This window comes from Trichechus manatus, unplaced genomic scaffold, assembly GCF_000243295.1.
Source record: "Trichechus manatus latirostris isolate Lorelei unplaced genomic scaffold, TriManLat1.0 scaffold00222, whole genome shotgun sequence".
NCBI classification, from domain to species: Eukaryota; Metazoa; Chordata; class Mammalia; order Sirenia; family Trichechidae; genus Trichechus; species Trichechus manatus.
In genome coordinates, this window is record NW_004444158.1 from 2038229 (window position 1) to 2066017 (window position 27789).

General features: G+C 40.1%; 1 protein-coding gene across 6 annotated transcripts in view; it reads left to right on the plus strand.

Annotated features, from left to right (window-relative positions):
- Positions 1-27789, plus strand: part of DLGAP1 (DLG associated protein 1) — a 427582-nt gene that overhangs the window by 353073 nt on the left and 46720 nt on the right. For 5 of the 6 annotated variants that reach the window (XM_004388920.2, XM_004388922.2, XM_012559235.2 and 2 more), the window contains 2 exons: positions 10045-10418; positions 20799-20890. In XM_004388920.2, coding sequence (XP_004388977.2) covers positions 10045-10418; positions 20799-20890 — 466 coding nt within the window. The remainder of the gene's footprint in view (positions 1-10044; positions 10419-20798; positions 20891-27789) is intronic. The other variant, XM_004388924.2, reaches the window with a different exon arrangement.

Sequence of the window (27789 nt, forward strand, 5' to 3'; positions counted from 1 at the left end):
ACATACTCTTCTTTACCTCCATTATGTAGTATCAGTTTGATTTCCTCTTGGTAATCAGGATCAATCACACCAGCCAGTATGGTAACTCCCTTCTTTGCCTGTTGATCCAGAGGCATAAGGAGCCCAAAGTGGCCAGGTGGCATTCTTAACACCCAGTTCAATGGAATCAGTGATGTGTCTCCAGGTGGGAGCATTCCTGCCTTTGTAACTAAGACCTCTAGGCCTGTACAGCATAAGGTCAAGGGGACAGGAAGCAAAAATCTTGCAAGTGGGTCACTAGGGGTAATAGTGAGTGGTGCCACCCCTTGATTCCTGGACCCGTGAATCCTGGCTATGGGAGAAACAGCACAATATATTGGACACTGGTTTAAAGCATATACAGCCTCCTGGAGAACATTGCCCCAACCCTGCAAGGTATTGACACCTAGCTGGTGCCGTAATTGTGTCTTTAGAAGGCCATTCCATCGTTCTATCGAGCCAGCTGCTTCAGGATGATGGGGAACATGGTAAGACCAGTGAATTCCATGAGCACGGACCCACTGCTGCACTTCATTTGCTGTGAGGTGAGTCCCTTGATCTGAGGCAATGCTGTGTGGGATACCATGATGGTGGATAAGGCATTCTGTAAGTCCACCGATGGTAGTTTTGGCAGAAGCATTGCGTGCAGGGAAGGCAAATCCATATCCAGAGTAAGTGTCTATTCTGGTAAGGACAAAACACTGCCCTTTCCATGATGGAAGTGGTCCAGTGTAATCAACTTGCCATGAGGTTGCTGGCTGATCACCTTGAGGGATGGTGCCATATAGGGGACTCAGTGTTGGTCTCTGCTGCTGGCAGATTAGGCACTCAGCAGAGGCTGTGGCCATATCAGCCTTGGTGAGTGGAAGTCCATGCTGCTGGGCCCATGCATAACCTCCATCCCTGCCACCATGGCCACTTTGTTCATGAGCCCATTGAGCAATGATGGGAGTAGCTGGGTAAAGAGGATGACTCTGTGTCTTCACAGTTCATTGGACTAATGCTGACACCCGACGGGAGTGAGCGTGATCACGAAGTGCGTGATACAAATACAAGGGTATGCTCAATCTGAAGATGCGGTTTGGTTCACTTTGCGCAGGACCAGATTCGTTGCGAATCACGTGATTATAGTGCCGCTGGGTCGTTCTTGTGTGGTGGATGAACGAGAACTGAGTGTGAGGTTATACCCAATCAATCCAAAAGGAAAATATAATTGTTATCATATACAAAATTTATAAAATGGTATCAATTTCATTTAGCGCCCTGTCATTTCCCTTCCACTTTGACACTCACTTTTTCTTTTGTTCTGTCTGCTTGGCTTCTACTGGTCTTTGCTTTGGACAACTGGTGCCCCTGTTTTGTTGATGCCTTAAGCACATGTTTACCTTGCTTATTGGGTAATCCATCCCTGGGGAGAGAAGATGAAGGAATGTCCTGAGCCTCTCACATGTGTGGGCAGAGAACCAACAGCCTTCCGATTGCTGCCTTGGTTCACCCAGCTCCTGAGGCTCTCAGGATTGAGGGCAGTAGGGCACAGACCACTGAGCGCCAAACTCTGGGTAGCCTGTAAATATTAATCTGTAAATATTCTGAAAAAAAATTGGTGATTTTTGCATGTGTATTTTATTTTGTTGAGCTTCTCCTTTTCTGTAATGCTTTTTAAAGTTGCCGCTGGTGCACCCCTTACTGACCACTACAAATTAATTCATTCATCAAACCTTTGACAAGTTCTGCAGGTTGCAAAGTACCATGCTAGGAGCAGTTTCCTGGCACTTTCTCCTGGAAAGCACTAAGCTTTACTGGACAAGATGTGTAAATGGAAGGTTTAATGGGGGAATAAACATGGGTCATCTGGGTAATGTGATTTGGAGCCCTGAATACTCTAACTCTGCTACTTACTAGCTGTATGTCTTAGGGAAGTCAGTTACCAGCTCTGAGAGATAATAAGATCTTAGAGTAAAGATTTGCTCTCTGTGAGTATAATCATCTAATGGCATATCAAGGGCCGGGACTAATTTTCCATCTTGTCATCTTGTTGTCACCTGGGTTTGTACTTTTATGCAGTGGAAGACTCTAGCTGGACGCCAGTTTGTCTCACATTTGGTTGGGGAGTCCAGCCTGCATAGTACCTCACCATACAAAGCACCATCTCCACAATTCATTGTAAATCCAGGAATACTGGACCTACTACACTGGAATCTGAAGCGGCAAACTTACCTCTTAACAGTTCTGTCCTCTTCAGTGCCAAAACGTTTTCCAAGGATGCCAGAACATCTGTCATTGCTACGAAACAGCCCTGCTCATAACTCTTTCCCTGGCCTCCTCTCTTGACTCCCTTCTTCAGCTGTTTAGCACCACTCTCAATGGGACCTCACTTCTCAAACTCTTGTCTAGATTTCTCCCATATTCATAATGCCATAGATCCTCCAGTTTGAAAGGAATCTTAAGTCATCCAGCTCGGCCACCCATTAGATGTTTACATAATTTCCATAACTTCCCAGCCAGACAGACAGCTAGTTGTGCTTGAATACCTCCAGGGACTGAGAACTAACTACCTAGTAGGGTCCCCATATTCCATCTGTGGACAACTGACTACTAGAGAATTAGTTTTTATATCTCTCTGAGCTTATAGAACAAGTCCATTCCATCCTCTACACAGTTGCTCTTCAAATAATGAAAAACCCTCTGTTTTCTTTCTCTTTCAAACTAAACATCCCCTCTCCTTAAACCACCCTCATAAGAACCGTTTTTTCTCTCCTCTGAGCACCCTGCAATTTCCTCTTCATGAGCAGTGCTCAGGACAAAATGTAGCACCACTATCACTTCCACTGTCCTAGGCACCACACTTTTAGTCACACATTCCTTGTTAGTTGTCATTGAGTCGGCTCCAACTCATGGTGACCCCATGGACAACAGAACAAAACTTTGCCTGGTCCTGCATCATCTGCATAATCATTGGTAAGTCTGAGTCCATTGTTGTGGCCACTGTGTATTTTGAGTGCCATCCAATTTAGGGGGCTCATCTTCCATCACTGTATAAGATGATATTCTGTTGTGATCATAGGATTTTCATTGGCTGATTTTTGGACCTCTCTTCCTAGTCCGTCTTAGTCTGGAAGCTCCACTGAAACCTGTCCATCATGAGTGACGCTGCTAGTATTTTAAATACTGGTGTCATAGCTTCCAGCATCATAGCAACATGCAGGCCACCGCAGTACAATAGACTGACTGACAGGTGGTGGCACTCAGACATGCCTGCTTAGAAATAGGGAACTTAGTATTAAAATCACAAATCCAATCTTTCTCATCCTCTATTTGTGCAGTAGTCTCTTATGTCCCAAGTTCAGGTCCTCCCACGTTTCTTTTTTTCTTTTGGCCTCTTCACATCATTTTGCTCTCTAAAGTAGACGGTAGTTTCAAATTACCTCTCTAATATATTCTTAATCTCACTGTTCTTGGTTCGCCAGTGTTCCATACCAGTGCTTCTCAAACTATCTCTGGTGAAGGACCAGGTTGATTCATTTTATATCCAATCTGTCACAGAGCAATACTTCGGTAAAACGAAATAAAAATGAATCACTAAAAAAAAGAAAATTAAAAAAATAGAGATATACAAAAAACAAGCCCAGAGTTTTCTTTTTACACAAGCCCACAGTTTTCTTTTTATTAGATTCAACAGACTTACAACATAATCTGTAAAATTTCTGTAGAAGTTTCTAAAAGCTTACTCTCAATTTTCGTAGCAAATCTCACCGTGCACTATATCAGATAGTTTGTGAACCGACACCATTCTGCGGACCAGACTTTGACGGGCGCTGCTCTGTACACAGTGGTGTGCTAGAAATGCTTAACTGGCTCTCCAGGGGGAAACCTACTGATATATAGCATCTGCCAGTTTCTGGGGTGTAAATACTCCCACCAAGGCCAATTTCAAGCTAACCACTAAATGTCACTGAACATGACTATAGTGAGCTCATAAGAGCCACTTTCGGCATAGCATTGTTACCCTCATTAGACTTCAAAATCTTCTTTTTAATAAACAACTTCCTTTTGAGAACATGTTAAACTGTGATCCAGCTGGGCCAGATCACTCACATCAGGAGAACTTTGCCCTCAGCAGAAACTAGACAGTGGGCAGAGGCAGCCCCTTCTCTCTCCGATGGTCTTCAGCTCCCTAAGATCAGACCATCTAATACAATTCAAACAAATCCGAGGTCACTTTCGCCATGCTTTCTGCCTAGAAAAAACCTGCCTCTTTTGAAGGCTGATCAAATCCCACCTTGCTTTGTGGTTGATAACAGTTTAGGATTACATGCTTATATTAAAAAAAAAAAAAATGTTATTTGACTACTGTACAATTTATATACAGAAGTTGGAACTCTTTTGTTGTCATACTGTGTTTTTTATTTATAGTTCCTCACAGAGCCCTGGTGGCACAGTGGTTAAGAGCTACGGCTGCTAACCAAAAGGTCAGCAGTTGAAATCTACCAGCCACTCCTTGGAAACCCTATGGGACAGTTCTACTCTGTCCTGTAGGGTTGCTGTGAGTCTAAAGTGTTTTGATTTTGATGGGCTTATTAAAAGGAACCCTGGTGATGCAGTGGTTAAGCACTCAGCTGCTAAACAAAAGTGCGAACCCACCAGCTGCTCCATGGGAGAAAGATGGGGCAGTCTGCTTCTGTAAAGATTACAGCCTTGGAAACCCTATGGGGCAGTTCTGCTCTGTCCTATAGGGTAGCTATGAATTAGAATCGACTCAATGGCAGTGTTTTTTTTTTCGAGGTGTGGGGAGTATGGGCTTGTTCTCTCAGATTTGAAAGAATTTCTAAAATTCAGTAACCAGGAACTGCTAAATCATTTCTCAACATAGCTTTATGTTATGTGACCCATTAGCTAGCCAGTTGTTGTTGTTAGGTATGATGGAGTCAATTGTAACTCATAACGACCACATTTGACAGAGTAGGACTGTCCCAAAGGGCTTTTTTGGCTGTAATCTTTAAGGAAGCAGATCACCAGGTCTTTCTCCCACAGAGCAGCTGGGTGGGTTCAAACCGCGAACCTTTTGGTCAGCAGCCAAGCATTTAACCATCGTGCCACCAGGGCTGCTTAGCTTAGGCAGTAATAACTTAAAAGAAGATAGAAGAAGTGAGTTTAATCCCACATCTATTTTGTGGCCACTTGACATAGGCGTGCTGTCAATCACAAAGGATAGCCGGGGGAAAGGAGAGTCTAGGTATTTTCCAGAAAACCTTCACCACTACAGGAAAAAAAATCCTAACACAGATCTTCCTGAGGCTTATAACTAGCATTATTTTTGTATGCAAATCTAGACAACATTTAATAGTCAGCTAGAAACTAAAATGTTAGGGATTTGTTCTCCTTTGTTTTCTCTATAATTTAACTCAGATGTAAAAACTAACTTCTGATCTTTCTGCTGTCTCTGGTATTATCTGAATGAAAATGATATCATTGAAATCTGGCCCTTAGTTCTTGCTGACTCTTCTTATAAATGGATGAGAGTCTTATCAGCCAACTTTTAGCTGGGGTAGTATATCAGGATTCAGAGAAGGGGGAAAAAATCATTTTATATCTTCTTCTCACTTAGTGACATGGTTAAGTTCCAAAGACCAGGTAGTTATGTGAAATCAGTGTTATGCAAAAATGGAGGATGACCACATCATATCAAAAAAAGGAAAGTGACTACATCATTACATAACTGTCAAACTATATCATTATGTAACGGCTAAACCACCGAGAATCATGGCCCAGCCAAGTTGACACATAACCTTAACCATCAAAGCCAGAGTTACTCTCACCTCTCATCTCAGCATTTGTTATTGTTCATTACTGCCAGACGTATGTCATTAATGCACAAAGTAGTCAGATAGTACGTTTTTTACTGTCGTTGTTAATGCAAAATGTCAGATAATGAGACGATCGATAAGTGAAGAGTCGGTGTATTTAGAGTATTTGAAATGAATAAATAAGCATATCAGGACAAAAGAAAACAACAATCATGATTAAAATACAACATCTTTTCTTTTTCAGGTTCCACTTGAATCAAAGGAGTACTTGCATTTCTATTTTTTTTTTTAACTGTGGTAAAAATATACACACCAAAACATTCGCCAATACAACAACTTCCACGTTTACAAGTCAATGACATCGATTACACTTTTCATGTTGTGCCACCGTTATCACTATCCTTTTCTAAAATATTCCCCCACCATTAACATAAACTCAACACCCCCCCAAAGAAAACTCTCCCTTTCCCTCTTCCTTCCACCACTGGTAACCATTAATAATCTTTGGTTTCTATATGTTTGCTTTACTTCGTATAAGTGACTTATATAGTATTTATCCTTTTGCAACTGAATTATTTTGCTTAGCATGTTTTCAAGGTTCATTCATGTTGGGGCATACATCAGGACTTCATTTCTCTTTATAGCTGAGTAATATTCCACTGTATGGATATACCACATTTTACTTATCCATTCATCTGTTGATGGACATTTCAGTTGTTTCCACCTTTTGGCTATTGTGAAATTGCTACAGTGAACATATTGGTATACAGGTTTCTGTTTGCATTCCTGCCTTCACCACTTCTGGATATACCTAGGATTGGGGTCCCTTATTCAAAGTGGGACAAGCTCAAATTCTTATCTCTTTAGGTCTTGAGGCTGGGCCAGTCTCTTGGGGAAGCCATATCCCCAGTATTCTCCCTGTGCAATCTAACACTAGTAGATTCCTAGCATTGCTGCCCTTTGTGCTGGAGGCTCCTCTGGTCACAGTACCCAGAGTTGTCCCTGTCAATATCTAAGAGTAGCTGACAATAGCCACCAGGTGGCTCCAAATTGCAGTTGGCCCCTGGGAGTGTATGGACCTCACAGTCAAGGGGCTCAAGTCCCCACCCCTCTTTCATACTTAACACATGAGGGCTGGGTTTTTACTGTAATCATAGCAAATGAAATTATACTATTTGGCTGCATTGTCTAGTTTTTATTAGCCACACTGAAAGAGGAAGCCAGGAGTAGCTAACAAGTAGTAAATAATTGAGAAGATCATACATTTGATGTTGGGCTGTGTTGTTAATTTCTTTGGAATATGAGTAGGCTGAATGTTCTGAGAATCATTTTGAATAAAACAGTGAACAGTGAGTTCACATTGTAAAAACTTGTCTTAGGAGAAGTAATAAAACAATCTAGTGTCCTTATCCTAATTGTTGCTCACTCCTCCCTCCCACCCACTCTGGGTCTTTAGACAAATAACTGAGCTTTATCCCAAGCAAGGCTATCATCATTCAAACCTTTCTGGGAACCAGAAGGTACCTCTACAGTGGCTAAGGTGCGTGAAACTAAGTTGAGTAAGGTAAAACATCAACACAGTGCATGTTTACATTACTTAGTCAACCAGAGGCTTAACCATGGCCTCGTGAAAAGAACATGACACTGGACTGCAGGAAGGTAGATCTGCTCCTGACTCTGGCCCTCACAGGCACTGCGAACACAGACTAACCACATGGCCTCTTTGGCCCCTCAGCTAAAAAATGAGCAATTGGACTGCTTGTTGCTAAACTCTGTTCAAACGTTAAGATGTATATTTCATCCAATGAGCTTAGAAGGATGGTCCTCCTGGGACGAGCCACTGCCAATCATCCATCCCAGGTAATTGAGAGGTGACTACATTTATATTATTTATATTATGCCCCCCCTTCTAGCATATGGAGCCCCGGTGGCAAAGTGGTTAATAGCATGTCTGCTAACCAAAAGTTTGGCACTTCGAATCCACCAGCCTCTCCTTGAAATCCTATGGGGTAGTTCTACTCTGTCCTATAGCGTTGCTATGAGTAGGAATCGACTTGATGGCAATGGGCTTGGGCTTGGGTTCTAGAGTTCATATAATATTGTAATTCTCAGGCAGTCCCTGGGAAGTAGCCCAACATTACTGTCCTTCTCTCTTTTTTGGCTAAGGAAATCAGTCTGAATTACGGGGTGCTGGGATGGCAGAACAGTATAATAGGATCCTTTTGTTAATTGCTCATTATGGCATGTTTCCTTTGAGTGACTTCAAGACACATCTTAAATTTTTTTTTCTTTTTTTTTTTTTGTGGTTGTTTTGTGTATAATCTTTTCCCCAGTTTTTGTTGGAATAACTGGGATTTTATATTTGTTTTTACAGATTTTAAAAAACACTATACGTCTTAATCTTTAAAAGAAAGATTAATCGCTTTCATATAGCCATATTGACTAGAATTAGACATCAAATCTAAATTTTACTTGTATCTTTGCTTGTCATGAATTATTTGATACCATATCTGCCCCTATATATGAGTTTATTATTTTGATTTACCTTTTAGCCAGTGATATAACTATATTTACTAAGGTTTTGATCAGGAGAAGGCATCTCAAATATTGAAATGCCTATTTAATTCAGTGAAGTGGCCTGAGTGGCAGCTAGAATCAAAGGTAAAAAATTGGAATGAAGTGGCCAGGTCTAGCCGATTTGAAATAACAACTGTGATGCTAGCTATGAGTGGCAAAGTCATGAAGGATGTAGGTATGGGTGTGGGGTGGGGAGGGAGGAAGTGATGGAAACACAATGGCTCGAATTGTTTTTTAAGAAGACTAAACAAGAGCCATTAGAAAACCAGTTAAGCAATCACTGTTTACTGGTAGGAATTCCCACCTGGAAACTTAATTCCTTTTTGATCTTTATCGTGTACCACAAATGGAAAACGAACGTGTAAAGTTTCTTCAAGCTCGTCAGTGTTATAATCAGATGGTTGGAGAGAGGGGCTTGGTGAGGCCCATGACTCTATTGCACGTACCCTAAAAGGACGCCTCGGCTGGTAGCTGCAGGCCCCTGACCGGATCACTAGTTGCCTGGTATGAAAGCACTTCAGGGGCAGTAGGCTCCTGCAGACCAAACACTCAAAGACTGATTTACAAACCAGAATGTAAATTTATTTTTACATTTCCTCTCAGTAGGTAGTTCTGCTCAGAAACAAACAAAAAATTCAGAACAAAAGTTTATGTAAAATTTTAGTGATGGTAGTGCAACATTAATGTGTAATTGATCTCACTAAATTGTACACGTGAAAATGTTGAATTGGCAAATGCTGTGTTATCTATATTTTTATGACAAAAAAAAAGTTTATGTAGTGAGCACCAACCTAGGAAAAAGAAAGAAAGAGAAATAAAGAGGAAAGACAGACAGAAAGAGAGAGAAGGAGAAAGGACCTGGGTGTTAATACAAGCGAGTCCCATGAGCTATGGTAGCAAACTATGTTGTGTCCTCCACTCCAGGCGCAAGCTCCCCAGGCACCTCATACTTGTCATTAGGTTCAGAACACACATGTTCACAACCTCTTTGCTTTCCCGTCTTCTTTTTTTCATTGTTTATTATCAACCACCAGAATCTTCTTTAATGGGATGCTTTGTTTAACCTTAGCTATAGGTTATGAGAAGGGAGGGACTACCCTAGCTGTATCCATGTTTGTATATCAGCTCTCAGGGCACCTTGTTGTCTGGGAAGATTTCTACAGATGGCTGATTATGTCTTTTTATGTTGATGTGTATTGATTTCCATTTCAGAAATCTCCATTTCAAAGGCTGATGTTTTCCAGTCTGTTTTCCTTCAATTTTGTGGTGGGTCACCTTACCTATTGCCATCGAGTTGATTCCAACTCATAGCAACCCTATAGGACAGAGTAGAACTGCTCCATAGTGCTTCTAATGCTGTAAATCTTTACAGAAGCAGACTGTGGCTGGTGGGTTCGAACTGCCAACCTTTTGGTTAGCAGCTGAGTGCTTTAACCACTGTACCACAAGGTCTCCTTTTGATCACCTCATAGGCAGCCTAAATCCTCCCCCTTGCAGGGATCCCATTTCGTTTGTCAATGGCTTTGTTTTAATGTTAAATGTCTTAGTGTTCCATGGGCCCCATGGTCCAATGAATGTCAGTGACAATATCAGAAATGATGACCCACACCAAAATCACAGTGTCTTTGTTTTCACTGTCTTCCAGTGTCATCTTGCATTACAACATATAAGAAGACACCACCTCCAGTCCCACCCAGAACTACCACGAAACCTTTCATTTCTATCACAGCCCAGAGTAGCACAGAGTCTGCCCAGGATGCCTACATGGACGGACAGGGCCAGCGAGGAGACATTATCAGCCAGTCTGGACTCAGCAACTCCACGGAGAGTCTGGACAGTATGAAGGCTCTCACGGCCGCCATCGAAGCTGCCAATGCGCAGATCCACGGCCCTGCGAGTCAGCACATGGGCAGTAACACTGCCACCGTCACCACCACGACCACCATAGCCACCGTCACTACAGAGGACAGGAAGAAAGATCACTTTAAGAAAAATAGATGCCTCTCTATTGGGATACAGGTAACAAAGCTTCCATTTCTCTCCTTGATATAGACCCCCAAACTAAGAAATGTAACACTCATTTTTTAAAGAGTATTTGCTATCTTGACATTTTGGATGCAGTAGCTATATATGGAGACTTGGTGGTGCAGTGGTTAAGCATTTGGCGCCTGACCAAAAAGATTGGTAGTTCATATCTGCCAGCCGCTCCTTGGAAACCCTGTGGGACAGTTCTACTCTGTCCTACAGGGTCACTATGAGTTGGAATCAACTCGATGGCAACAGATATGTGTAGGACAAGATTTTCAAGTAATCAGCTCTGGACTCCCTACAATGTTAAATATGATAAAAATGGTAAAGGGATTGTGACCGCAGATTTTACTAACAGCCATTACTTTTTTTCTCTAAATTGAATGTCTAACTCAAACTATAGGATAATTAGACGAAGATAGACACAATCAAACATACCCCAAAAAAAAAAAAAAAAAAAAACAATCTTGCTACCATTGAGTCAATTCTGACTCAGGATGGCCCCATGTGCTGCAGAGTAGAACTGTGCTCCATAGGGCTTTTAATGGCTGTGATCTTTGGGAAGTAAATCTCCAGACCTTTCTTCTGAGACGCCTCTGGGTGGACTTGAACTGCCTACCTTTTGGTTAGTAGTTGAGCGCTTAACTGTTGGTCCCACCCAGGGATTCCTAATCAAACGTAGAAGTTCCCTCAATTCCTAATATACATTTTGACCCTCAAAAAGGGAGTGGAGAGCCAAGAGTCACCCGGGTCATCAGGTTGCATTACAATATATTCAACAGTGTTGCATCACAATATGAGAACAAAAATGTGAATTATTTCTCGTGGATGTGGGAGTGAGGGAGAACAAGACCAAAGTGACTGATAGTGTGGAACATAACTCACATCACAGCATCACCAGGAAAGAATGTAGATTGGTCTCAGTGCAATTGTTGGCTGTTTAATCATGCATTTCATAAAAATGGTAGACAATCCAGCAGGCTTCTCAGTTGAGGTCACTGTTCTCTGCTTCTCAAAGATAAGATCAAACTGATTCCGCCTTGTTATTGCATCCGTTCAGCTCGGCTTACCCTGCTAGAAGTTTCCTTCTCTCAATGAGAAGTCATTCTTTTTCTCTACTTTTGTCGTATCATATCCTTCTGAACATGTCCTTTGAATAATAACTGCCCGACTTAGTGTCCATAAATTTATTCACACTGAAACACCTGTGAGGCACATCGAAAAACCAGGCGTGGGGTACCTTCTCACAGGATCATCAGTCAGTTCTGCACAGTCCATTTTTAAAGGGCAATTAAACTTTCTCTGGCAGGAATGCGTCAAGTGCCTTTTTATAACCTACGGGTTACCATAGCACAACTTTCAAGTTTCCTAAAAGGACTGGTAGCACTGGTGCTTGTGAGTAAATGACACAGCATGAAGTGAGGTCCTAAAGCCAGCAGCCGACTGGAAGCTCATTCCCCTGCTGCCATCTGAGGGATTGTGAAGAGTGGGGAAGAGCAGAGGTCAGTTCTGAGTCATCCTCAACGATTACTTAGTTCCTCTGGGCCTCAGTTTCCTCATTCATTACTCAGGATTGTTTTGTGGACTGAGTTAAAAAATCTAGCTTCCTATCTGGCACATAGTAGATACCCAGTAATGTTAGTTTTCTTCTACTTCTTTAATGTTCACTGTATTGTTTTCTTCCTTTATTTTATATTATTTTTCAATAGCCCTGGTTAAAAGCTTGGCTGCTAACCAAAATGTCAGCAGTTCAAATCCACCAGTCATTCCTTGGAAACCCTATGGGGCAGTTCTACTCTGTCCTATAGGGTCGCTATGAGTCAGAACTGACTCGATGGCAACTTGTTTAGTTTGGTTTTTAATGCATTCCCATGGTTCAACATTCAAAAGTTATGAAAGGATGTACAGAGACAAGCCTCCCCCATTCCTACTCAATAGCCAGTCAGTTCTACCAGGAGGAGATCAATATATAAGCAGTTTTGGCAACACAATAAAGAGATATTTTGTGCATATTTAAGCAAATGGATAGCTTATGTAGTCCCTTTTTTTAAAACACAGTTGTTAGCATATACTTCACACTATTCTGCATCTTGCTTTTTTCACTTAACTATATTTTGGAGATAATGGTTTATTAGTCTTACAGTTCATTTTATTTAAAAGCATCTATATATTTATCCAAGTCATCTCCTAGGCTGTACTGGTTAGTCTTACAGGCTACTCTCCACATAGTTCTTACTCAGAATAAATCATGAATATATATGAAATCCAATTTGTAGTTTTATTATTTTCACCTGGTAAGGTAGAACTACTCTGAAATTCACATATAATATTGAGGAGAAAAGTTTTCGCTTCAGAAATTATCCCCCTTCTTAAAAATTTGGATATTTTAGTGAGCAACAAAACTGCTGTTACTCTTCCAATCATTGCCACTGCTATATAAATTATATAGGAGTACTGAGTGCTTTTAAGGAGCCCTGGTGGCTCAATGGTTAAGCACTCATCCACTAACTGGAGAGTTGGTGGTTTGAATCCACCCAGTGGCTCTGAGAGAAAAATGCTCGCATAAAGAAGACAGCCTAGAATACCGTATGCAGCAGTTCTACCCTCCTGTCACATGGGGTGGCTATGAGTTAGAATCTCCTCAACAGCACCCAACAACAACAACAACAGCAGCAACAACTGAGGGCCTGTAAGTGCTCGGCTACTAACCCAAAGGTTGGCAGTTCACATCCACCCAGAGGTGCCTTGGAAGTAAGCCTGGAAATCTATTTCTAAAAGATCACAGACATGAAAACCCTATGGAGCACAGTTCTACTCTGACACACACGGGGTCGCCATGAGTCAGAATCAACCCTACAGTATCTGCTTTTTGTTTTAATTGAGTGCTTTATATGATTCTGTCATTTAACCCCCACAGCAAACCTATGGCATTGGCATTATTATTATCTTTGCTGTATAGATGAGAGCACAGAGAAATTGAATAACTTGCCCAAGATTGTACCTAGATGTCTCGCATGACATTATGTTGCTTGCTTTATGGGGATAATAAGTAAGTAAAAATCCAAGATGCAATGTTAACCAAATTTCATTTACAGCTTGTAATCTCATTTAAATTAATCTCTAATTCCAGCAATACATAATACTAGAATTTGGGGCTTCACTCACCCTTTACCTCCTTGGGCCAGAGTTTCCAAGTCTTTCCAACACTTTTAATGTAATCCATGCCTAACAGTGTCACAACCATTTACTTTGTTTTTTTTATTTTATTTTATTTTTGTTGATTGTTGTAGTTTAAATGAAGTTTACATTTCAAGTTAGTCTCCCATACAAAAATTTATACATACATTGCTATGTGACCCTAATTGCTCTCCCCTATACTGTGACAGCGCACTCCTCCTTTCCACCCCTGATTTCCCATGTCATTTCAACGAGCTCCTAACCCTCTTTGCCTTCCCATCTCACCTCCGGTCAGAAGCTGCCCATTTAGTTTCTTGTGTCTACTTGAGCTAAGAGGCACACTCCTCATGAGTATCACTTTATGTCCCACAGTCCAGTCTAATCCCTGTCTGAAGAGTTGGCCTCAGAAATTGTTTTAGTTCTGAGCTGATAGAGAATCTGGGGGCCATGCTTTCCAGGATTCTTGCAGTCTCACTCAGACCATTAAGTCGCAACCATTTACTTTGTAACCTGTGTGAACTTAAATCAGTTACTTACTATCTCTGTGCCTCAGTTTCCTCACCTGGAAAACGAGGATAATAGTAGTACCTGCTTCACAGGGTGCTTTATAGTTTGTAGTAAGAATCGATGGATTATAACACATGGAAGACATTAAGCACAGTGCCTGGCATAATTAAAAAATAAAACCACTGCCGTCGAGTCGATTCTGACTCATAGCGACCCTATAGGACAGAGTAGAACTGCCCTGTTAGGGTTTCCAAGGCTGTAAATCCTTACGGAAGCAGACTGCCACATCTTTCTCCCAAAGAGCCACTGGTGGGTTCAAACCACTGACCTTTTGATTAACAGCCGAGCCCTTTAACCACTGTGCCACCAGGGCCCCTTCTAGCATAACTAGGGCTCAATGAATATTAGATTTAGTTGTTATTATTAATATTATCTTCCTTTAAAATCACAATTAGCCAAATACACTGAAATTTCATCATTTTTTTAGGACAGAGATTTAATTATCCTGTAATTAAAGAAACATTTTGAAAGCCATTTTATAAATTTAAATAAATTACCTTAGATACTATATAAGAGAGATGACATTTGTCAATATTTGGGTATAAGCAAGGGGCTAAATGTGACAGAGATCAACGTAAATGCAATGACTAAAGCTTAGATGATGATAACACTTTGATGCAAATAAGCTGACAGTTTGGATAGGTAGGGTGAGGCTAGAACACAGAGAGCACAATGCCCAGAGATGCCCTACCTCCATCCCCATTCTCATTATGCCGACTTTCTTTCTCTCTCCTTTTCTCTATGCATTGAGGATCACGGTTCTTAAGTGAAATATCTGTCATGAATGTTTTGAAAAATGTTTCATTGGCTAACTTCAGTACTACCGTATAGCGTAAGGCCGTGACGTTATTACTTTACTAATGATACCAGGTGGCTTACATCCTAAGTATTTTTAATTTATGTGAAAGGAGTTTGCGCTTAACTGCTTACCTAAAGGTTGGTGGTTCAAACCTACCCAGCAGTAGCCCGGAAGAAAAAGCCTGGTGATCTGCTTCTGTTAAGATGACAGCCAAGAACTCCACGGAGCGGTTCTACCCCGTGACACGTAAGGCTGCCACGAGTCAGACTTGACTTGACAGTGACTAACAACAACAACAAACCTATGGGTCAGTTAGAATCCATTCAGGAAAACAGGATGTGAGTTAGTTTTTCAAACAGAGGCAGTTTAACACACAAGAGTGGCTCTCCAGATGTTGGAAGGCCTGAAGAGGAACAAGGGGATGATGCAGTAAACAGCTACCACTCTTAGAACTAAGGGAGGAAAAAGGAAGAAGCAGAGCTACCAGAACCTAGGATCTCTAAAGGAGTCCTTAGGTGGGGCAAATGGTTAACAAACAGAAAGGTTGGAGGTTTGAGTCTGCCCAGAGGTGCCTCAGAAGAAAGGCCTGCCTATCTATTTCTAAAAAATCAGCCATTGAAAGCTCTATGGAGTACAGTTCCACTCTGACACACATGGAGTTGCCCTGAGTCAGGGTCAACTCAGGAGCAACTGGTTAGGAGCTCTAAAGAAAGGCCTGTACACACGCATCTGGATCTCTGGAAGGCGCTCACACCACCAAGGTGGGCTTGTCCACTGGTGCCTGTAGCCTGAGGCGTGCGGTGCAGCTGGCGTGTGGAGTGTGGAAGGGAGCTGGAGGCTAAAGCCCTAGCTGCCCTCTGAAGGACACTGACAGAAAGTGGAAACAAAAAGGAAGTCCCTTCCCTTCTCCCACCTTCCATTGTGAGAACAGGCCTGGGAGCCAGCCTGCGAGGAAGCCTGAGAAATTCACTTTGCAGAGTTCTGGCCCCCGTGCCACAGAGCAACCAGGTACAGATGATGGGCTTGGGGCCACTGGACAATAAGTAAATCACTAGAACAAGTCGAGTCCAACTCATAGCAACCCTATAGGACAGAGTAGAGCTGCCCTATAGGGTTTCCAAGGCTGTACATCTTTGCAGAAGCAGACAGCCACATATTTCTCCTGCAGAGTGACTGGTGGGTTCGAACCTCCAACCTTTCAGTTAGCGGCTGAGTGCTTAACCATTATGCCACCAGGGCTCCTTTAGAATAAGGCACTTTCTCCAATAAATAAATAAGTTTTAAAATGTGTGTTAACTAACTAGATAGTAGATAAGAATTATCTTAGGCGAAGGGAAGGACAGCACACACTACAGCGGAAGTCAGCACAACTGGACTAAACCAAAGCTAAGAAGTTTCCTGAATACAATCAAATACTTTGAAAGACAGAGTAGCAGGGGTAGGGGGTCTGGGGACCATGCTTTCAGGGGACATCTAGGTCAATTGGCGTAACAAAGTCTATTAAGAAAATGTTCTGCATCCTACTTTGGTGAGTGGCGTCTGGGGTCTTAAAAGCTTGCAAGCGGCCATCTAAGATGCATCAATTGGTCCCAACCCCCTGGAGTAAAGGAGAATGAAGAACACCAAAGACACAAGGAAAGTATTAGCCCAAGAGACAGAATGGGCCACATAAACCAGAGACTTCATCAGCCTGAGACCAGAAGAACTAGATGGTGCCCGGCTACCACCAATGAACATCCTGACAGGGAACACAGCAGAGGGTCCCTGAAGGAGCAGTAGAAGGATGGGGTGCAGAACGCAAATTCTAGTAATAAGACCAGACTTAATGGTCTGACTGAGACTGGAGGCGCCCCGGAAGGCATGGCCCCTGGACTCTCTATCAGCCCAGAACTAAAACAAGTTCCGAGGCCAACTCTTCAGACAGGGATTGGACTGGACTGTGGGACATAAAGTGATACTCGTAAAGAGTGTGCCTCTTAGTCAAGTAGATACAAGAGACCAAAGGGGCAGCTTCTATCCAGAGGTGAGATGGGAAGGCAGAGAAAGTTAGGAGCTGGTTGAATGGTCATGGGGAATCAGGGGCGGAAAGAGGAGTGTGCTGTCGCAGAATGGGGTGGGCAATTAGGGTCTCATAATAATGTATGTATAAAAATTTTGTATGGGAGACTAACTTGAAATGTAAACTTCATTTAATTACAACAATAAAAAAATAAAAAATGTAAAATGTGTGTTAAAAAAACATCCGATGGGTAGGATGAATATGCAGTCTTGGCTCCCATGGAGCATCTCACTGCAATAAGTATGATCCTAGAATATTTAAAGATACATATTTTTTAGATAATGTGGTTCCAAAGTTCAAGCCAACTACTCTATCTTATGTTTTTCCTGGTGAGGTAGTGCTGAGGGTGGTCTTGAGGGAACTGGTTGCTTTGGATCCAGAGCAAAGTAAATATGACTTTATAGTAACATCAGAGTCTCCGAGTGGTGCAAACTGTTATACATGTGAGTACTAAGTGAAAGGTTGGAGGTCCAAACACACAAAGGCACCTCCGAAGAAAGTCCTGGCAATGTGCTTCCAAAAGATCACAGCCTTGAAAACCTTATGGAGCAGTTCTACTCTAAAACACACGAAGTCACCATGAGTAAGACTCAACAGCATTATTTTATACAGATGTTGGAAGGCTGAGAGAGCAATAAGAGGATGATGACATTTTTTGCTTTTTTTTTAATACTAAAATTCATGGGCAACATTAAGGAAAACTTTTTTCTTAAAATTACAAAATAATATATGAACACAGCTATTGTAATGGATTCATATAATATAGAAGTATACAAAACAAAATATGAAAGTCCCCTTTCTTCCCACCCCCAATTCCTACACTCCTCCCCAACGGTGGTCATTAGCAATAGTTCATTACATCGTCTTTTATTCTCTCAAGAGTAATTTTGACTACAGATGAGTTTTACATACGAGCTTTAGACCCTAATTCCTCACTTCCAGATGGTAGATTGTGACTTCCCTGTATTGTTATTTAACTTATGTTGCAAAACAGTCAAAAAGAACTTAAACTTAATCCTTCATATTATGTAAAATATAGTTGCTTTCTCATTCTTTAAATTAAAAATGAAAGAAAGAAAATTAAGTTGTTATTTGAGATTTTACTCCTAAGATTTAATTATTTATTGCCTATAATACCTGCCTACGTGTACAGAGAACCAAAAGGTCAGCAGTTTGAATACACCAGCTGCTCCTTGGAAATCCTGTGGGGCAGTTCTGCTCTGTCCTGTAGGGTCGCTATGAGTCGGAATTGACTCGATGAGTCGACGACAACAGGTTTGGTTTTTAGTTTTGGGTATGAGAAAAAATAAGTCTAACTGCAAATGGCAAAGCATGTGTCTCTGCCAAGTTGAGAGAACTGTTTTAGAGCAATGCAAACCAGATGAATTATTAATATGCTTTGAAACAGGACTTTGAGAAATAAAAAGGTCACATTACCTCTGATTTATCATCAACTGACTTAAAACAATAAAGGGAAACTGTGGAGATAGTACTCAATACATTAGGGCTTTGTAAACTTTATTTTGATGCCCTTGAAGTCAGCATCATGCATATTTGGGAAGAGATTGTTTTGGGGGAATTATCTCAAGTCAAAACTAATGAGCCTACAGAGCTGATTTTATTGGGTTCCAAAACAAAGAAGTAATACAGTCACCGTTTTCCAAACATCATACATTAAAACTAGAAATTAACAATAGACAGATAATGAAATCTTCTAAATAACATCTGAATTAAAGAGAAAATTAGAGATTATTGTGAAACAAATGACATAAATCGTCACCATGGGCTGTGGCCACACCTATGATCTGAGAACAACTCTGAGTCCTATGTTCTTTCATAATAAAGCAAGAAATTTTTTAAAATATTAATTAAACATTCAATTCATAAAACTAGGAAAAGAGAAATAAATTAAAAGGCAGGAATTACTAATGATAAAAGTAGAAATAAAAGCATTAAAAAACAAAACAGAACAATAGCAACAACAATAGTAGGCTTGGCTTCATAAGGAATGTGAAAATCACCCTGACGCTCATGTTGCTTACATAAACAGTCAGTAAAAGGAGTATTTATGTAGCCAACAAAAGGATTGAGGTAGAGCTATATTTAGTGACATGCTAACATGTCCACAAGATAGCAGTGTTACAGAATAGAACAAATTGCAGAAAACACATATATACTACAGTGAAACCTGTGAGAGCCAGAACTCGACGGGACTGCCTTGCTTTTCCAGGTCTCACAAGATTTCTGTCTTTGACATGGCACAGTCTTACCACTTTTCTTTCGCTCGTTTTAGTGGAAAATATTTGAGTTTTCCTTGTCTGACAGGCTTCTGCATTACAAAGGTTCCAGCTTTCACAGGTTTTGCTGTATAATCTCATTTGTGTAAATTGAGTATTAATAATCAATTGTGTGTGTGTGTGTGTAGTTGTAGTTGTTATTAATTGCTGTTGAGTTGATTCCAACTTGTGGTGACCCCAAGTGTGCAGAGTAGAACTGTACTACACAGGATTTTCAAGTCTGTGATCTTTTGGGAAGCAGATTGCCAGATCTTACTTCCAAGGCATCTCTGGGTGGATTTGAATCGTCAACCTTTTGGTAAGTAGTCTAGAACTTACCATTTATGCCACTCAGGGAAAATATAATGTAGAAAGCAAAAGTCCCTCAAGAATCAGTCAATTCTTTGATGCATATTTGCCCCCTTCATCTCTATGTGTGTATATACAAGGATATATGCATACATAGGGGAGGGTTTACCAGTCCCTGGAGAAGGACATCATGCTTGGTAAAGTAAAGGGTCAGCGAAAAAGAGGAAGACCCTTAGTGAGGTAGATTGACACAGTGGCTGCAACAATGGTCTTAAACATAGAAACGATTGTGAGGATGGCGCAGGACAGGGCAGTGTTTCATTCTGTTGTACATGGGGTTGCTATGAGTCGAACCGACTGAACGGCACCTAACAACAAGAGGGGGAGGCAAATATGTATCAAAGGATTGACTGATTCTTGGTGAACTTTTGCTTTCTACATTATATATTTCTGTATTTTAATTTTATATAACTGACATCGAATTGCTTTTGTATTTAGAAAAAATCATTAAATACATAGAAAATAAATTAATAAATCTAATTTCTCTGATTATTTCTAAGCTTTACTTAAAATTTGAGCTGGGCCTCATCTGTTACATAGGTTGCCAATTAGAAATGGATACATTTTCTATATGAGCATTTATATATACATAGTATTCAGAAACTGGAGTGGTATTCAAAGCCAATTCCTTAGTACAAGGGGGAAAAAGATAAGACAATGTATAGTTTATCTTAAGGTTAATACTTAAATCTCCCAAAGTAAAATTGCACTAATATTGACAATTCTAACTGCAATAAGTGAATTTCCTTCCTCCTTTTATATTTTGTAATCTGCAAATTCAAAACTTCCAATAACTTGTTTCCATGTAGTGCTCCCTTCTCACGCAGTGCTGCCTTCTCGTGCCTTGCTCATAGGTAGGTACGTGCTTGCAAATCATGGAGGAACCATAGACATTTATCAGGCACTTTGTTAGTAACAAAATTGCATTTCACCAAGATCAGCAGAGTCAAAGAGCATGCTCATAAGGTGGTGATAGGTCTCATCAGAATGGAAAATCTGGAACAATATGCTAGAAATCACAAAGCATTCCAGGAATATTCCAGATGTTTCTAATGACATGTGACTTGTTTTTCAAGCAAGGTGATTAAAATGGAGCACCTCCATTTATTTGATTATTTCTCCAGGTTGATGATGCTGAAGAACCTGACAAAACAGGGGAGAATAAAGTACCCAGTAAGTTCCAGTCCATAGGAGTGCAAGTAGAAGAAGAGAAGTGGTGAGTCCACCTGCATTCCTCCTCTTTAGTCTCCGTGTTTGGCGAGAATGAGACAAGTATTTTTCCCCATGGTAAACCTACAAGTTTCAATGATGTTTTCCACTCGTTGACTTTTTGGAGCTTTTAGAGGGTAAGCTTGACTCAATATTATCTAATTCCCGTCTACACCTTAGTAATGGAGACCTATATGTTAGCTAATTCCCTCCTATACTTTGGAGCTAAGTTTTAGATAGAATAAAATAGTAGGCATATCACATACATAAACACTGTGTTTGGTACTTTTGAATTGCCAAACTCTTCCTCTTCAAAAAACCACTTCATTTTAGAATGTAGACTTCTTATGGGTAGAGGAATTATTCTATTTTTATTTCTAGCACTTAATAGTATCTGGTGTTTAGTATGTGCTCAATGAATGATGAATGAATGAATGTAGAGGAGGAAAGAGAAGATTCCTGCCCACCCCCCTTTCCTATCATTATCCTGAATCACCAGTTCCTTTAGATTGCTGGTGGCACAGTGGTTAAGAGCTATGGCTGCTCACCAAAAGGTCAGCAGTTTAAATCCACCAGCTGCTCTTTGGAAACCCTATGGGGCAGTTCTGCTCTGTCCTATAGGGTTGCTAAGAGTCGGCATCAACTCCACAGCAACAGGTTTTTTAGTTTAAAGTCTTGCTATGTAGAGTGGGAAACTTAGGATCTCATAAGATCACAGAATCCAGGGGCTAGAAGGGACTTCTGAGGTCAGTACTTTCACTTTATGAATGAGAACTTGATCCAGAGAGGTATGTGAGTTTCTCAATCAAACTGTGAGTTCTTTGATAGATAAAACTATGTTTTATTGATAGTAATACACCCAGCGTCCAGCACGGTGCTTTGCACATACCAAGTATACAGTGTACATTGACTAAATGAAGTATAACTGGAGTTACGGTAGGAGAAAGAGTGCTAGATTATAAACTGCGATCTCATTCAACTTTGCCACTAACTTTCTGTGTGTTAACTAGGGGGAATCATTTGGATGTTCATTCATTCATCCATCCATGATCTGCCATCTATCCATTCAATAAATATCTATGGAATGACTTCTGTATGCAAAACTACATGTGGCATAAACTGAAAATCTGAACAAAAGTGTCACATCAGTTCATGGAAAGAGGGTGTCCTGAGTATTGTTTAAGAGCCTCCTGGTATTGATGCTGCACTTGCATCTAAGAAGTTTTAAATGTAATTTAAACATATGCATGTATGTGTGTGTATACATATACACATATGTATTTTTAATTACATTTAAAATAAAACCTCTCTATTAAAATATACATTGTGTGTTATAAATATATGTTTAAATTACATAAATATGTACATATATATGACAATAGTTAGCAATAGTTATATATCTATCTATATCCATTGACCCAGTAATCACATTAATGGGGCTATCCTGAATCGAATCATTCAATGGAAGGGAAACAATTATGGAACATTATCTAAAATTGTAAAAAACAAAACTTAATTATCAAACGTCAAAAAATAAGAGAATACTTTCCTAAATTACAGCACATCATCAACATAGAAGAGTATACAGCTATTAAATGTCATTTGAAAAGAAGAGGCAGAAACATGGGGAAATGCTCAGCATATAATGTTCATTGAAAAAAGTTGAATATATAATACCCATGTTCAGTATCCATAAAGATGGACAAGGACTGAGTGACTCTTCTTTTATGCTAAAACATTTACTTATTGTATTTCTTCAAGTTTTAATAATCATTGTTTTCAAGTGAACCATTTCGGCACATGCTCCTTTAATTCAACATTTTAGAGATTTTTTGAAAATGTACCTTTGTTAGACATGAAAGATCCATAGTAAGAAAACATCTCCCTCCTTTTTCCTCAGCATCGCTTGTTTTCCTCAGTGATGTAATGGTTAAGAGCACAGACTCTGGGGCAAGAATACCTGGATTCAAATCCTGGCTCTCCACTTACTAATCTTGAACAAATTACTAAGTATCTTTACGCCTTGGTTTCCTTATATGTAAAAAGTGTTCCCCTTCGAGTGTTGTCTTGCATGTGCTGTTTAGTATATGTAAAACTTCTAGAACAAGGTCTGACACACTGTAAGCACTGCATAAGTGCTTCCTATTCTATCATACACCCAAATAGAATCTCTCTAAGATACACGTTTTAAGAAAGCAATTCTATCACTTTTTTTTCAAAAGAGAAAGTCATCTCAATCTTTTATTTTACTTCAAACATTTCCGTTACTGTCAACTAGTTTATCTTACCAAGTTCATGTCCTGACACTTGTCTAGCTAAAAAAAAGCTAAATAATGCGTTATTTGGACATAGCTAACAGCAACTCCAAAACTTCAAATATCATGTTATTAAAAAGTTAAACATTTAATGAATCATTAAAGTTTGTAGGATGATCAGTTCCTCATTAAACTGAGTAATGTATTTAAAATTTACCCCCTCCCCCCTCAAAAAGGGCTGGGAGACCATTTTTGGTGCTTAATTTTCTAAAACATATCCTTTCCTCAAAAGTCACTTTATAGTTAATCACAGTAAAATAAATAAGCATTTAAGTTGATGTTAATGATTGTTTTGAACCTCCACAAACGAAATCCATTATCAAACAAGCTCAACCTGGATTACTTGTATCTTCTGTCTCCGTAATTCTTTTTTACAATTTTGCTGGTTGTAATTCATTTAGATAGGATCTTAAAAAACAAATTTGGGCAGATGAGATTACCCCGACAGTTGGAGGATTTTTTTCTTTTTAATTTCCTGGTGATAAAGATAAGACTGCTAATGTTTTCACACTGGATGGCCAATAGCAATCTCTCTGTTCCTTCCCCAAATAAACAGACTGATAAAAGACAGCAATCTAACAAAAAGTAAGAGAAAGAACCAAAATAGAGCCAGAGAAAGAAGGAGATAGTACAAAGAGGGGAAGATTAAAAGACTTTGTAAAAGGCCAAGAGACTCATTATCACCTTTTGACTCATCACAGTTTAGGAACGAAGCTAACACCTCAAACTCCACTTAACTGATTTATCTACAAGGGGAGAACTTGTAAATTTGGGGTGCTGTTTGGTGTTCCAAATTAAAACAAAAGGAATAAGTTAATAACCCATTAGTAAGAAACAAAATGCACCCCATAACCAATCCGCTGCAAGAAAAAGGACTCAAAATGGAGCATTACGAATCTTCCTGGTGCATTTGCATGTAATGTAATATACAGTGACAATAACCACGCCACCTCCCTTCTCTGGGGCTGTATCATGATGGGGTCTTTGGATAGAGAAGTGCTGTTTAAAGGCCACTAGTTTGCATGTTAGGGCAGAGCCAGGCCAGAGATAGTGAATGAATATGTGGATTTGAAATAAGACTACTTCTCTTAAGCCAATGAAGGTAAGTGTCATTTTCATCAAATGTTGGCTATCTTTCCCCAATTCCTGTTTTACAGGCTGGTTAGTGGCACTTTTCTACGGGATCCACCAGCATATATTTGCTGATATGCAGAACTGATGTTAAGCACAGCAGGCAAATCTTGCTACCCTCCCCCCGCCACTTCAGGGACACTCACCCTCCCCTGAAGTTCTCTGAACTAATGCCTCCAAGCCTCCTTGCCCTCATGCTTTCTCATCCTTTTGACCACTTCCCAGGAATTTTTGGATGAGGTTCTCTTTAACTTTCAAGGTGGTAATTAGCAAATCTAGTAAACCAATCCTTCCTATTTATAAGGTAACTAAGAGTCTCCCAGGAGTCTCTCTTTTCCTTCTTAGTAACAGTTGTTATTTTAACAGTGGCCTCAAACTAGACTTTCTTACATTAGCCCACTAGTGATTCTAAGACTCTAAGATGGACACTAAGAGGAAGAATATTATTATTTTTCTATAAAAGTAATATGTAATTTACTTGGGGAAAAACATATAGCGGCATGCTAACATTTTATAATTCTCTGATGGATTTTACAGTAATTGACTATATATATATATACTGTAATAGACTATATATATGTATGTCTATATGTATGTGCATATATATATGCACGTGTGTGTGTATATATATATATATATATATATATAGTTGTTGTCGTTAGGTGCCATCTAGTAGATTTTTGACTCATACTGACCCTACGTGACAGAGTAGAACTGCCCCATAGGGTTTTCTAGGCTGCAATCTTCATGAGAGCAGATTGCCAGGTCTTTTCTCTGAAAAAGCCACTGGGTGGGTTTAAACCAGCAACCTTTCGGTTAGCAGCCGAGCACTTAATCATTGCATCACCAGGGCTATCTCTTTTCTCTCTCTATGTATGTGTGTGTGTGTGTGTGTGTGTGTGTGTGTGTGTGTGTGTGTATGAAGAGAGCCCAGGTGGCACAGTGGTTAAAGCATTCGGCTATTAACTGAAAGGTTGGCAGTTTGAACCCACCAGCCACTCCACAGAAGAAAGATGTGGCAGTCAGCTTCCATAAAGAATTACAGCCTTGGAGTCTGAGGTCTTAAAAGCCTGTGAGCGGCCATCTAAGATACTCCACTGGTCTCACCCCTTCAGGAGCAAGGGAGAATGAAGAAAACTAAAGATACAAGGGAAAGATCAATCCAAAGGACTAATGGACCACATCTACCACAGCCTCTGCCAGACTGAATCCAGTACAACTAGATGATACCTGACTACTACCACTGAGTGCTCTGACAGGGATCACAACAGAGGGTCCCAGACAGAGCTGGAGAAAAATACAGAACAAAATTCTAACTCACAAAAAACGACCAGACTTACTGGCCTGACAGAGACTGGAGAACCCTTGAGAGTATGGCCCCTGGACACCCTATTAGCTCAGTAATGTAGTCACTCCAGAGGTTCACCCTTCAGCCAAAGATTAGATAGGCCCATAAAACAAAACAAGACTGAAAGCACACAACAGCCCAGGGACGAGGACTAGAAGGCAGGAGGGGACAGGAAAGCTGGTGATAGGGAACCCAAGGTCGAGAAGGGAGAGTGTTGACATGTCGTGGAGTTGTTAACCAAAGTCATAAAACAATGTGTGTACTGTTTAATGAGAAACTAGTTTGTACTGTAAACTTTCATATAAAGTACAATCAAAGCACACACACACACACACACACACACACAGAGAGAGAGAAAACAAAAAAGGATTACAGCCCTGGAAACCCCATGGGGCTGTTCTATTCTGTCCTATAGGGCTGCTATGATCAGAATCAACTTGAAAGCAATGGGTTTATATATACATATGTATGTGTGTGTATACATACATATACATATATATTCTTTATATTTTCTACCTTTTTTACAATGATCATCATTATTGAATAATACAATTAATTAATATTAAAAATAAGATAGTATTTACATGACAAAAATTATTTATAAAGTATAGGGAAGTATAAATTAATAAAAAAATCACCCATAATCCTATCCATTAGCCATGAACTAATAAATGGCTATATTTTCACCCACACTTTTTTCATGAACATTTTAAAAACCATTGAAATCATCTTATGTATAAAATTTTGTAACATTTTTATCACCTAACATCATAGCAAAAGCTTTCTCCATATTATTAAAAATGCAGGACAAATACCTCTTAATGACTGAAAAATATTCAAGTATATGGATTTCTTAGGCTGGGTTCTCTAGAGAAGCAAAACCAGTGAAATATCTCTATATGTGGAGAGAGAGAGAAAGAGAGGCAGAGAGAGATTTATGACAAGGAAATGGCTCACAGGCTTGTAGAGGCTGGAAAGTCCCAAGTTCAGGCTGTAGGCTTCTCCTGACTTACGTAGCTGTAGGGGCTGATGAACCCAAGATTGGTAGGTTGGACAGCAGTCTTCTCGGCTCACAGGCTGTAGAGGCCGACAAATCCCAAGATTGGCGGGTAAGCTGCTAGCTCAAGTCCGAAGAACTAGAGGTCAGATGAACAGCAGCCAGCTACAGAATCCAGAGCGAGAAAAAGCCTGCTGGCCTTGCCAGAAAGTCCACCTATATTGGATACAGCCCACACCCCCAAGGAAACTCCCTTTCAACTAATTGGCTACTCACAGCAGATCCCATCATGAAGGTTATCACATTATATCAGATCTCATCATGGAGGTGATCACATCATTATACGACTGTGAAACTACATCATAACTGTCAAACCACTGAGAGTCATGGCCCAGCTAAGTTGACACACAACCCAAATGATCACAATGGATAAACAGTAGAGAACTTGATTACGGTTCTCTGTTATTGTATATCTACATTATTTTAGAGATGAATTTCTGGTTACAGATAGTGAAAAAAGTATACACATCCATCTTTGACACTTTCTGAAACTCCCCTAATACAACAGTAAAAGGATTTGTTTTGTTTTGACATAAACTCTCAAGGACAAACAGAATAGAAAAGAAAAAAATAGCATCAAAATTAAGGAAATTGAAAAGTAGATAGACAAGTGATAAGTGACTTAGCTGACCAGAGAAAGTTGAATGTAAAGCCAGTAGTGCAGAAATCCAAATGCAAATCAATTTCGATTTCAGAACCCACACTAGACTTAGGGATTGGCAGCATTGGGCACCTCTGAAGTTGGGGATGGTGAGTCTACAGAGCCAAGTGACAGCCCTTCCCCATTCTGGCAGAAGACAAGCTTATCTTCTTTAGAAGGAAAATCAAAGGGCCTCAACTCCCACCAGCACAGTACAGGGCAGGACTGTTGTACTGAAAACCGAGGAATAAGTGAAAAGTTACAAATGACATGTTGAGGTGTTGAAGTATTTTATAGATTTTAAAGATTAGACCCTTATCGGATATGTTGTAGACAAAAACTTTTTCCCAGTCTGTAGGTTCTCTTTTTACTCTTTTGGTGAAGTCTTTTGATAAGCATAGGTGTTTAATTTTTA